General features: G+C 39.3%; 1 protein-coding gene across 1 annotated transcript in view; it reads right to left on the bottom strand.

The window, feature by feature from the left end:
• LOC138310819 (dual specificity calcium/calmodulin-dependent 3',5'-cyclic nucleotide phosphodiesterase 1A-like) overlaps window positions 1-13769 on the bottom strand; it is a 237084-nt gene that overhangs the window by 69162 nt on the left and 154153 nt on the right. Inside the window, exons 2-3 of the mRNA XM_069252148.1 lie at window positions 12629-12694; window positions 362-545 (exon numbers count right to left, since the gene is read on the bottom strand). Of these exons, the coding sequence (XP_069108249.1) occupies window positions 362-545; window positions 12629-12694 (250 nt within the window). The remainder of the gene's footprint in view (window positions 1-361; window positions 546-12628; window positions 12695-13769) is intronic.

Here is a 13769-nt window from a genome sequence, read left to right on the forward strand (position 1 = left end):
AGGAAAAACAAACATTCACTTTAATACAACCTTCACACTGCTACCTTATCTTTGTGTGATACAATTTTTTGAGTAATCTTTGATTGAACTCTAACACAAATTTAAATGTTACATTGATGCATTTGTGATTATGTTGAAAATAACATTCAAAGATGAAAAATTTTGTATATACAAAAATAAAGTGTTTTACAGTGTATATAGCAATTAATTAGAATACAAAAAACTTAAACCTTGATGAAGATTTGACTAATTCATCCATTTTAAGAATGTTCACTTATCTTTTTAAGACCTTTTAAGTTTAAGATAAGTAAATAAAATCCACTAATCATCTCACTACTTATAAAGATAAGTTGTGTATTACCGTATTGAGCAAACATGTGAAGCGTCCGGTGTGTCGATGGCGGGTAGTTTCTCAGTACCAAGGTCTACACTGGCGTACGAATCACTTTCAGCACTTACAACACTAGAGGTTCGACTACTACTGGTAGAACCAGCCACTTTGGTTTTAGAGTTGGACCGCCTCAGCACTGTTAGGGAGCCTGTTCCTGTAACATTGAACATATAATTTGATTATAAAATTTTTAATAGAGTCGTCAACATTTCTCAGGTAGGTTTGACCTAGATTTGTATGGCAGGTTTGACCTAGTATTGTATGACAGCTGGTTTGACCTAGATTTGTATGAAAGGTTTGATCTAGATTTGTATGAAAGGTATGACCTAATTTTGTATGACAGGTTTGACCTTCAATATTTTTATCACAGGTTTGACTTATATTCATATGGCAGGTTTAGCCTTTAAGATTTGTATGGCAGGTTTGACACAGATTTGCATGGCAGGTTGGACCTAATTTTGTATGACAGGTTTGACTTTTAAGATTTGAATGGCAAGTTTGACCTATCTTTATATGGCAAGTTTGACCTTTAAGATTTGTATGACAGATTTGACCTATATTCATATGGCAGGTTTAGCCTTTAAGATTTGTATGGCAGGTTTGACCTAAAGTTGTAAGGAAGGTTTGACTTAGATTTCTATGGAAGGTTTGACCTAGATTTGTATGACAGGATTGACCTAGATTTATATAGCAGAGACTTGAAACAAAGAGAGAGGAATGAATTGATAAAACAAAAAGTTCTGGACTGAAGGGAGGTGGTATGTGAAGGATTTAGACAGAAGAGTGGTATGTGAAGGACTTAGAAGGAGGAGTGGTATGTGAAGGACTTAGAAGGAGGAGTGGTATGTGAAAGACTTAGAAGGAGGAGTGGTATGTGAAAGACTTAGAAGGAGGAGTGGTATGTGACGGACTTAGAAGGAGGAGTGGTATGTGAAAGACTTTGTAGGAGGAGTGGTATGTGAAGGACTTAGAAAGAGGAGTGGTATGTGAAAGACTTTGTAGGAGGAGTGGTATGTGAAGGACTTAGAAGGAGGAGTGGTATGTGAAGGACTTAGAAGGAGGAGTGGTATGTGAAAGACTTAGAAAGAGGAGTGGTATGTGAAGGACTTAGAAGGAGGAGTGGTATGTGAAAGAATTAGAAGGAGGAGTGGTATGTGAAGGACTTAGAAGGAGGAGTGGTATGGGAAGGACTTAGAAGGAGGAGTGGTATGTGAAAGACTTAGAAAGAGGAGTGGTATGGGAAGGACTTACAAGCCTCTCCTTACAAGCCCCTCCTTACACGTTACTCCTTACAAGCCCTTCATTATAAGCCCTTCATTACAAGCTCCTCCTTACAAGCCCTTCATTATAAGCCCTTCGTTACAGGCCCCTCCTTACAAGCCCTTTGTTACAAGCCCCTCCTTACAAGCCCCACCTTACAAGCCTCTCCTTCATGCATGGGACATACTAAGTGGATGAAGGCTCAATTTGGACAAGATGGAGTTGTTAAATCTTCTAAAGTGATGTTAAAAAGAATTGAGTGATGGTTCAGATCAGACTAAAACTAAATAGCTTGACTTGTCTTCAATCTGATGGCTAAGAGTTCAGACCCCAGATAAGTGACTTACACTCTAGCCTTCTACTATATTTAAATCTGATATCTAAGAGTTCAGACCCCAGATTAGTGACTTACACTCTAGCCTTCTACTATACTTAAATCTGATGTCTAAGAGTTCAGACCCCAGACTAGTGACTTACACTCTAGCCTTCTACTTATATCTGATATCAAAGAGTTCAGACCCCAGATTAGTGACTATACACTCTAGCTTTCTACTATACTTAAATCTGACTAGATTCAACCCCTTAAATCTAGCCTTCTACTATGGCTGATGCTAAGAGTTCAGACCCCAGATAAGTGACTACACTCTAGCCTTCTACTATACTTAAATCTGATGGCTAAGAGTTCAGACCCCAGATTAGTGACTTACACTCTAGACTTCTACTATACTTAAATCTGATAGCTAAGAGTTCAGACCCCAGATTAGTGACTACACTCTAGCCTTCTACTATACTTAAATCTGATGGCTAAGAGTTCAGACCCCAGATTAGTGACTTACACTCTAGCCTTCTACTATACTTAAATCTGATGGCTAAGAGTTCAGACCCCAGATTAGTGACTTACACTCTAGACTTCTACTAACTTCTACTTATATCTGATAGCTAAGAGTTCAGACCCCAGATTAGTGACTTACACTCTAGCCTTCTACTATACTTATATCTGATAGCTAAGAGTTCAGACCCCAGATAAGTGACTACACTCTAGCCTTCTACTATACTTAAATCTGATGGCTAAGAGTTCAGACCCCAGATTAGTGACTACACTCTAGCCTTCTACTATACTTAAATCTGATGGCTAAGAGTTCAGACCCCAGATAAGTGACTACACTCTAGCCTTCTACTATACTTAAATCTGATGGCTAAGAGTTCAGACCCCAGATAAGTGACTACACTCTAGCTCTAGCCTCTCTACTATACTTAAATCTGATGGCTAAGAGTTCAGACCCCAGATTAGTGACTACACTCTAGCCTTCTACTATACTTAAATCTGATGGCTAAGAGTTCAGACCCCAGATTAGTGACTACACTCTAGCCTTCTACTATACTTAAATCTGATGGCTAAGAGTTCAGACCCCAGATTAGTGACTACACTCTAGCCTTCTACTATACTTATATCTGATGGCTAAGAGTTCAGACCCCAGATTAGTGACTACACTCTAGCCTTCTACTATACTTATATCTGATGTCTAAGAGTTCAGACCCCAGATTAGTGACTACACTCTAGCCTTCTACTATACTTATATCTGATGTCTAAGAGTTCAGACCCCAGATTAGTGACTTACACTCTAGACTACACTCTAGCCTTCTACTATACTTTAAATCTGATGTCTAAGAGTTCAGACCCCAGATTAGTGACTACACTCTAGCCTTCTACTATACTTATATCTGATGGCTAAGAGTTCAGACCCCAGATTAGTGACTACACTCTAGCCTTCTACTATACTTAAATCTGATGTCTAAGAGTTCAGACCCCAGATTAGTGACTACACTCTAGCCTTCTACTATACTTATATCTGATGGCTAAGAGTTCAGACCCCAGATTAGTGACTACACTCTAGCCTTCTACTATACTTAAATCTGATGGCTAAGAGTTCAGACCCCAGATTAGTGACTACACTCTAGCCTTCTACTATACTTATATCTGAAGAGTTCTAAGAGTTCAGACCCCAGATTAGTGACTTACACTCTAGCCTTCTACTATACTTATATCTGATGTCTAAGAGTTCAGACCCCAGATTAGTGACTTACACTCTAGCCTTCTACTATACTTAAATCTGATGTCTAAGAGTTCAGACCCCAGATTAGTGACTTACACTCTAGCCTTCTACTATACTTATATCTGATGGCTAAGAGTTCAGACCCCAGATTAGTGACTTACACTCTAGCCTTCTACTATACTTAAATCTGATGGCTAAGAGTTCAGACCCAGATTAGTGACTACACTCTAGCCTTCTACTATACTTATATCTGATGGCTAAGAGTTCAGACCCCAGATTAGTGACTACACTCTAGCCTTCTACTATACTTAAATCTGATGGCTAAGAGTTCAGACCCCAGATTAGTGACTACACTCTAGCCTTCTACTATTACTTATATCTGATGTCTAAGAGTTCAGACCCCAGATTAGTGACTACACTCTAGCCTTCTACTATACTTATATCTGATGTCTAAGAGTTCAGACCCCAGATTAGTGACTTACACTCTAGCCTTCTACTATACTTATATCTGATGTCTAAGAGTTCAGACCCCAGATAAGTGACTACACTCTAGCCTTCTACTATACTTAAATCTGATGTCTAAGAGTTCAGACCCCAGATAAGTGACTACACTCTAGCCTTCTACTATACTTAAATCTGATGTCTAAGAGTTCAGACCCCAGATTAGTGACTACACTCTAGCCTTCTACTATACTTAAATCTGATGTCTAAGAGTTCAGACCCCAGATTAGTGACTACACTCTAGCCTTCTACTATACTTAAATCTGATGGCTAAGAGTTCAGACCCCAGACCCCAGATTCAGTGACTACACTCTAGCCTTCTACTATACTATATAATCTGATGTCTAAGAGTTCAGACCCCAGATTAGTGACTACACTCTAGCCTTCTACTATACTTAAATCTGATGGCTAAGAGTTCAGACCCCAGATTAGTGACTTACACTCTAGCCTTCTACTATACTTATATCTGATGTCTAAGAGTTCAGACCCCAGATTAGTGACTACACTCTAGCCTTCTACTATACTTATATCTGATGTCTAAGAGTTCAGACCCCAGATTAGTGACTACACTCTAGCCTTCTACTATACTTAAATCTGATGGCTAAGAGTTCAGACCCCAGATTAGTGACTTACACTCTAGCCTTCTACTATACTTAATATCTGATGGCTAAGAGTTCAGACCCCAGATTAGTGACTTACACTCTAGCCTTCTACTATACTTAAATCTGATGTCTAAGAGTTCAGACCCCAGATAAGTGACTACACTCTAGCCTTCTACTATACTTATATCTGATGTCTAAGAGTTCAGACCCCAGATTAGTGACTTACACTATATATATAGCCTTCTACTATACTTATATCTGATGTCTAAGAGTTCAGACCCCAGATTAGTGACTTACACTCTAGCCTTCTACTATACTTAAATCTGATGGCTAAGAGTTCAGACCCCAGATTAGTGACTACACTCTAGCCTTCTACTATACTTAAATCTGATGGCTAAGAGTTCAGACCCCAGATTAGTGACTACACTCTAGCCTTCTACTATACTTAAATCTGATGGCTAAGAGTTCAGACCCCAGATTAGTGACTTACACTCTAGCCTTCTACTATACTTAAATCTGATGGCTAAGAGTTCAGACCCCAGATTAGTGACTTACACTCTAGCCTTCTACTATACTTAAATCTGATGTCTAAGAGTTCAGACCCCAGATTAGTGACTACACTCTAGCCTTCTACTATACTTATATCTGATGTCTAAGAGTTCAGACCCCAGATTAGTGACTTACACTCTAGCCTTCTACTATACTTATATCTGATGTCTAAGAGTTCAGACCCCAGATTAGTGACTTACACTCTAGCCTTCTACTATACTTAAATCTGATGTCTAAGAGTTCAGACCCCAGATTAGTGACTACACTCTAGCCTTCTACTATACTTAAATCTGATGGCTAAGAGTTCAGACCCCAGATTAGTGACTTACACTCTAGCCTTCTACTATACTTAAATCTGATGGCTAAGAGTTCAGACCCCAGATTAGTGACTACACTCTAGCCTTCTACTATACTTATATCTGATGCTAAGAGTTCAGACCCCAGATTAGTGACTTACACTCTAGCCTTCTACTATACTTAAATCTGATGGCTAAGAGTTCAGACCCCAGATTAGTGACTACACTCTAGCCTTCTACTATACTTAAATCTGATGGCTAAGAGTTCAGACCCCAGATTAGTGACTTACACTCTAGCCTTCTACTATACTTAAATCTGATGGCTAAGAGTTCAGACCCCAGATTAGTGACTTACACTCTAGCCTTCTACTATACTTATATCTGATGTCTAAGAGTTCAGACCCCAGATTAGTGACTTACACTCTAGCCTTCTACTATACTTATATCTGATGGCTAAGAGTTCAGACCCCAGATTAGTGACTAACACTCTAGCCTTCTACTATACTTAAATCTGATGTCTAAGAGTTCAGACCCCAGATTAGTGACTTACACTCTAGCCTTCTACTATACTTAAATCTGATGTCTAAGAGTTCAGACCCCAGATTAGTGACTACACTCTAGCCTTCTACTATACTTAAATCTGATGGCTAAGAGTTCAGACCCCAGATTAGTGACTACACTCTAGCCTTCTACTATACTTAAATCTGATGGCTAAGAGTTCAGACCCCAGATTAGTGACTACACTCTAGCCTTCTACTATACTTAAATCTGATGGCTAAGAGTTCAGACCCCAGATTAGTGACTACACTCTAGCCTTCTACTATACTTAAATCTGATGTCTAAGAGTTCAGACCCCAGATTAGTGACTACACTCTAGCCTTCTACTATACTTAAATCTGATGGCTAAGAGTTCAGACCCCAGATTAGTGACTTACACTCTAGCCTTCTACTATACTTAAATCTGATGTCTAAGAGTTCAGACCCCAGATAAGTGACTACACTCTAGCCTTCTACTATACTTATATCTGATGTCTAAGAGTTCAGACCCCAGATAAGTGACTTACACTCTAGCCTTCTACTATACTTAAATCTGATGTCTAAGAGTTCAGACCCCAGATTAGTGACTTACACTCTAGCCTTCTACTATACTTAAATCTGATGTCTAAGAGTTCAGACCCCAGATTAGTGACTACACTCTAGCCTTCTACTATACTTAAATCTGATGGCTAAGAGTTCAGACCCCAGATTAGTGACTACACTCTAGCCTTCTACTATACTTAAATCTGATGGCTAAGAGTTCAGACCCCAGATTAGTGACTACACTCTAGCCTTCTACTATACTTAAATCTGATGGCTAAGAGTTCAGACCCCAGATTAGTGACTACACTCTAGCCTTCTACTATACTTAAATCTGATGGCTAAGAGTTCAGACCCCAGATTAGTGACTACACTCTAGCCTTCTACTATACTTAAATCTGATGGCTAAGAGTTCAGACCCCAGATTAGTGACTAACACTCTAGCCTTCTACTATACTTAAATCTGATGGCTAAGAGTTCAGACCCCAGATTAGTGACTACACTCTAGCCTTCTACTATACTTAAATCTGATGGCTAAGAGTTCAGACCCCAGATTAGTGACTACACTCTAGCCTTCTACTATACTTAAATCTGATGTCTAAGAGTTCAGACCCCAGATTAGTGACTACACTCTAGCCTTCTACTATACATCTAAGAGTTCAGACCCCAGATTAGTGACTACACTCTAGCCTTCTACTATACTTAAATCTGATGTCTAAGAGTTCAGACCCCAGATAAGTGACTACACTCTAGCCTTCTACTATACTTAAATCTGATGTCTAAGAGTTCAGACCCCAGATTAAGTGACTACACTCTAGCCTTCTACTATACTTAAATCTGATGGCTAAGAGTTCAGACCCCAGATAGTGACTACACTCTAGCCTTCTACTATACTTAAATCTGATGGCTAAGAGTTCAGACCCCAGATTAGTGACTTACACTCTAGCCTTCTACTATACTTAAATCTGATGGCTAAGAGTTCAGACCCCAGATTAGTGACTACACTCTAGCCTTCTACTATACTTAAATCTGATGTCTAAGAGTTCAGACCCCAGATTAGTGACTTACACTCTAGCCTTCTACTATACTTATATCTGATGTCTAAGAGTTCAGACCCCAGATTAGTGACTTACACTCTAGCCTTCTACTATACTTAAATCTGATGGTCTAAGAGTTCAGACCCCAGATTAGTGACTTACACTCTAGCCTTCTACTATACTTAAATCTGATGGCTAAGAGTTCAGACCCCAGATTAGTGACTACACTCTAGCTTACTATACTTAAATCTGATGTCTAAGAGTTCAGACCCCAGATAAGTGACTACACTCTAGCCTTCTACTATACTTATATCTGATGTCTAAGAGTTCAGACCCCAGATAAGTGACTTACACTCTAGCCTTCTACTATACTTAAATCTGATGTCTAAGAGTTCAGACCCCAGATTAGTGACTACACTCTAGCCTTCTACTATACTTAAATCTGATGTCTAAGAGTTCAGACCCCAGATTAGTGACTTACACTCTAGCCTTCTACTATACTTAAATCTGATGTCTAAGAGTTCAGACCCCAGATTAGTGACTAACACTCTAGCCTTCTACTATACTTAAATCTGATGGCTAAGAGTTCAGACCCCAGATTAGTGACTACACTCTAGCCTTCTACTATACTTATATCTGATGTCTAAGAGTTCAGACCCCAGATTAGTGACTACACTAGAGTTCGACCAGATATATATATAGCCTTCTACTATACTTATATCTGATGTCTAAGAGTTCAGACCCCAGATTAGTGACTTACACTCTAGCCTTCTACTATACTTAAATCTGATGTCTAAGAGTTCAGACCCCAGATTAGTGACTTACACTCTAGCCTTCTACTATACTTAAATCTGATGTCTAAGAGTTCAGACCCCAGATTAGTGACTTACACTCTAGCCTTCTACTATACTTAAATCTGATGTCTAAGAGTTCAGACCCCAGATTAGTGACTACACTCTAGCCTTCTTACTATACTTAAATCTGATGTCTAAGAGTTCAGACCCCAGATAAGTGACTAACACACTCTAGCCTTCTACTTTACTTATATCTGATGGCTAAGAGTTCAGACCCCAGATTAGTGACTACATTCTAGCCTTCTACTATACTTATATCTGATGGCTAAGACTTCAAACCCCAGATAAATGACTACACTCTAGCCTTCTACTATATACACATAGGGTACATATCATCTAATTGTACTAGGACAAGGCATGAACAATTATGAAAATTGATTTCATCTGCAGGACCAATATCCTAGATATATCACACCCCTTGGTCCCTTCAGATCAGAATCACTCATGCATGAAAATTCCATTTTGTATCTGATATTGAGAATTGGTGTTGATAGGTTCGGGGCTTGTTGAACATGGAGTGTGGATTGGTACACTTTATCTTGTAAAGATTGTTCATGATTTACTTTGCTACCAATGCCATTGAAATTGAAAGATACAAATTAGATTGTGCTTGTTGGGCCATTAATCCCAGGAATGACAGCCAGTATATAAGTAATGGGTATAAAATGCATTGTCTGGACAAAGTCCCATCTAATACCGTCTCAACTTAAAATCATTTACCAAGTCTGAATCACCTGAACATAGAGTCAAGTGGCTGAAACCAGAGTTGTGCACAATTTGGCATGTAATGGGTGTCTGAAGCTAGCCGTGGTCATTTCAACACAAATCAAAGAGCATGCTGCAGTGACAGAAGAGTATGCTGCAGTGACAGAAGAGCATGCTGCAGTGACAGAAGAGCATGCTGCAGTGACAGAGCTTTCCACTTGTTATTCGGTTTAGAGGATGTTCAAGGACAGTTGCCAGATACTGACTGTAGGGCAGTGATTTTTCTCTGGGTGCTAAGTGTATGATTTCATTTTTGACAAGATTTTCTTGAACATTGCAACAGTTGGTAGACAATCACTTGCTCTTTTTATTCCCAATATCAAAATATTTCTCTCTTGTTTTCATGTTTTTGATGATGCCATTAAAGTTTTACAAATCTCACTTCATCATAAATTTGACATTTATAAAACTATGGAAAATTACCAGGTAAACAAATATCTAAGGAATCTACTTTCATGCAAAATTTAAGCAGAATTCATTCAGAAACAAATCCACAAAAAAATGTATAGAAAATTTGTCAAAAGGTATAATATATATATAGCAAATAATCAATGTGAATGAATTCTTTTGTCATGATATACATGTAACCCATACACCCCTGGAGACATTTAGGCTCTTATTAAACACAGAATAGACTAGTCCATTTTGAAATTTCAGGGGTGATCTGTTGTGACAGTGGCTCCAGAAGTCTCACCATGACCTACAAGGATCTGTGAACATGTTCTGTCACATCTTATTTTGCTGTATAGCACACTTCTCTGGAATAGCTCACTCATGCAGAATTTTTCAGCAGAACTTTCTCGGGAGATTTGCTGTAAGCACATTATACATGAATTCAGAATACATTTCCATATTCTAGTCTCTATGGTATCCATGGATAACCTTAGAAACAGAACTTGAGATGTCAGCTATCCAAAGGGACGCAGGTGTTTTATGTAAATCATTAGTTCTGTGCTGTCTAATGGACACAATTTACCTTAATTCTAGTAGAACTTGGTTTACTCCTACCAGTGTAACTCTCACTTTGATTTCCACAAAAATAGCAACCTTATGGACTCAAGTTCTGACAGTTTTTTTGTGTTGTACATAAATATTAGCTGTCTTTAACAGCACTTCCGCAAATATCCAATTTCACCCTGGAATCGCCACCTGTAATCTCCCTAACTCTGACCACCTGTTCATGATCTCTCTAGCTCTGTGACACCTGTTCATGATCTCTCTAGCTCTGTGACACCTGTGATCTCTCTAGCTCTGTGACCACCTGTTCATGATCTCTCTAGCTCTGTGACACCTGTGATCTCTCTAGCTCTGTGACCACCTGTTCATGATCTCTCTAGCTCTGTGACACCTGTGATCTCCCTAGCTCTGACCACCTGTTCATGACCTCTTTAGCTCTGTGACACCTGTTCATGTTCTCTCTAGCTCTGTGACCACCTGTGATCTCTCTAGCTCTGTGACCACCTGTTCATGATCTCTCTAGCTCTGTGACACCTGTGATCTCTCTAGCTCTGTGACCACCTGTGATCTCTCTAGCTCTGTGACACCTGTGATCTCTCTAGCTCTGTGACACCTGTTCATGTTCTCTCTAGCTCTGTGACACCTGTGATCTCTCTAGCTCTGTGACACCTGTTCATGTTCTCTCTAGCTCTGTGACACCTGTTCATGTTCTCTCTAGCTCTGTGACCACCTGTTCATGATCTCTCTAGCTCTGTGACACCTGTGATCTCTCTAGCTCTGTGACCACCTGTGATTTCTCTAGCTCTGTGACACCTGTTATCTCTCTAGCTCTGTGACCACCTGTTCATGATCTCTCTAGCTCTGTGACACCTGTGATCTCTCTAGCTCTGTGACACATGTGATCTCTTTAGCTTAGTGAACACCTGTGATCCCTCTAGATCTGTGAAACCTGTGATCTCTCTAGCTCTGTGACCACCTGTTCATGATCTCTTTAGCTCTGTGACACCTGTTCATGATCTCTCTAGCTCTGTGACACCTCTTATATCTCTAGTTCTGTATCTCTCTAGCTCTGTGACACCTGCTATCTCTCTAGCTCTGTGACCACCTGTTCATGATCTCTCTAGCTCTGTGACCACCTGTGATTTCTCTAGCTCTGTGACCACCTGTGATCTCTCTAGCTCTGTGACACCTGTGATCTCTCTAGTTCTGTGACACCTGTTATCTCTCTAGTTCTGTATCTCTCTAACTCTGTGACACCTGTTATCTCTCTAGCTCTGTGACCACCTGTTCATGATCTCTCTAGCTCTGTGACAACCCATGATCTCTTTAGCTCTGTGACCACCTGTTATCCCTCTAGCTCTGTGACACCTGTGATTTCTCTAGCTCTGTGACACCTGTTCATGATCTTTCTAGCTCTGTGATCACCTGTGATCTCTCTAGCTCTGTGACCACTTGTTCATGATCTCTTTAGCTCTGTGAAACCTGTTCATGATCTCTCTAGCACTGTGACCACCTGTGATCTCTCTAGCTCTGTGACCACCTGTGATCTCTAGCTCTGTGACACCTGTGATATCTCTAGCTCTGTAACACCTGTGATCTCTCTAGCTCTGTGACACCTGTGATCTCTCTAACTCTGTGGCCACCTGTGATCTCTCTAGCTCTGTAACATCTGTGATCTCTCTAACTCTGTGGCCACCTGTGATCTCTCTAGCTCTGTGACACCTGTTATCTCTCTAGCTCTGTGACACCTGTTATCTCCCTAACTCTGTGGCCACCTGTGATCTCTCTAGCTGTTTAACTCAAAGTGTCAGAATATTAAAACTTTAACAAGGTCTACAAATTGACAGCTAGACTTCAAGTTAATGAGTTTTATTTCATTTTATCTGACAATCAGGTCTATACATTATAATTCAGTCTCACTGAAGTGTACTGTAACAAAACAAATATGTGTTGTTCTGAGGTGACGCCGACATTTAAAGTGTCTGTAACATAAGGAGACAAACATTGTTTTAGTACATCCCAATCAAGGGTGAGAACGCATGGTACACTGACCTGAAAGGTCAAAAGTCAGAAGTCATGGAAAATACTCAGAAAAAGGAAAAATAAGGACAAAGGTCAAAAGTCAGAAGTCACGGAAAATACTCAGAAAGAAGAAAATTAAGGACAAAGGTCAAAAGTGCAATCAAGAAGAAATACTCAAAAATGAGAAAAAATGAGGAGAAATAAAATGATAATGTGTACTACATAATTGTATCATGTATATATAGATCTGGGAGAATACTTACGCGAGAGTTGGCCGTTTTTAGCGCCGACGCTGGCGTCATCTTTAGCTCTATCAGGTGGGTTTGCCACTGTAACATAAACAACAGTAATTATAAACTAATTACCTTTTACTTATACTGAGAAACCTTACTAAGACAAGTTTAGATAAATATTACATAGAACACCACATAGTTAAATACAATATATCATATACAATGTATATAGTTACAGAAAAACAACATATAGTCAAATCCCAAAGGAAAACCAGAGACCCCGGCCGGGAAGCCCTTTGTAGGGTGAGGACCATATGATTCATGATTGACCCTCAGCAGTTATTGTAATGAGTGTCTAAATTGTGTCAGGTTTTTTGTACAAGGGATGTATAAATAAACCAGTTGGATTATCAATATTGAAAAAGCGCCAACGGCATGAACCGAAATGAGATTTTAATGACAACATCTCAATAACATATCTAGATATCGACTGTTACATAGACGTTTCCTAACAATACAGTTAACAAGCATGTAAAAATCTTCTTTTATATAAATGTCAATTTCTACATCATCAAGAGAGCTCTTTTGAAAGTGTCTCATTCAATCGGGTTCTGTACTTACAGACGTGGGTATACAGAGAGACCCAATCCTACTCTGTAGAAATGTATTGAGGCCATATCAGATAGTCGGCTTAATTAGACAGGTACTCACTGTAGACAGATACCCTGACAATGCCACTCTAAGATGATCTTAAAATGTTCTAATCCAATTAAAATAAATTTGTTGTTGTGTGGATCTCCATGAATCAATATGGTGGGCAGAATTACACAATTTGATAACTCGATCAACGGACTAGATTGACTGACTAGATTGACTGTTATCAACCTCCGTAAGATATTGGTAGTTTATTGTCGATTCATACTCAGTACTGTACATAAAAAAGTTTTTATTAATTTGGAAATCTAGAGTCAGCCAAGTAACAGACATATTGAAACTGTGTTACGGAAATCCAAACAAATCCAATAAATTCCTTTTTGGAAAAACTAGAACACTGACACGTCAGAAAGGGCCCCGCTATGTGTCTGACGTGCTTAAGTGGAAAAGTAGTATTTTGACAAGGAATTCTTCCGTGTTAGCTATATGTTGCTAATAAATAATTAATGTCAACATT

Source organism: Argopecten irradians, chromosome 16, assembly GCF_041381155.1.
Source record: "Argopecten irradians isolate NY chromosome 16, Ai_NY, whole genome shotgun sequence".
Classification (NCBI taxonomy): domain Eukaryota; kingdom Metazoa; phylum Mollusca; class Bivalvia; order Pectinida; family Pectinidae; genus Argopecten; species Argopecten irradians.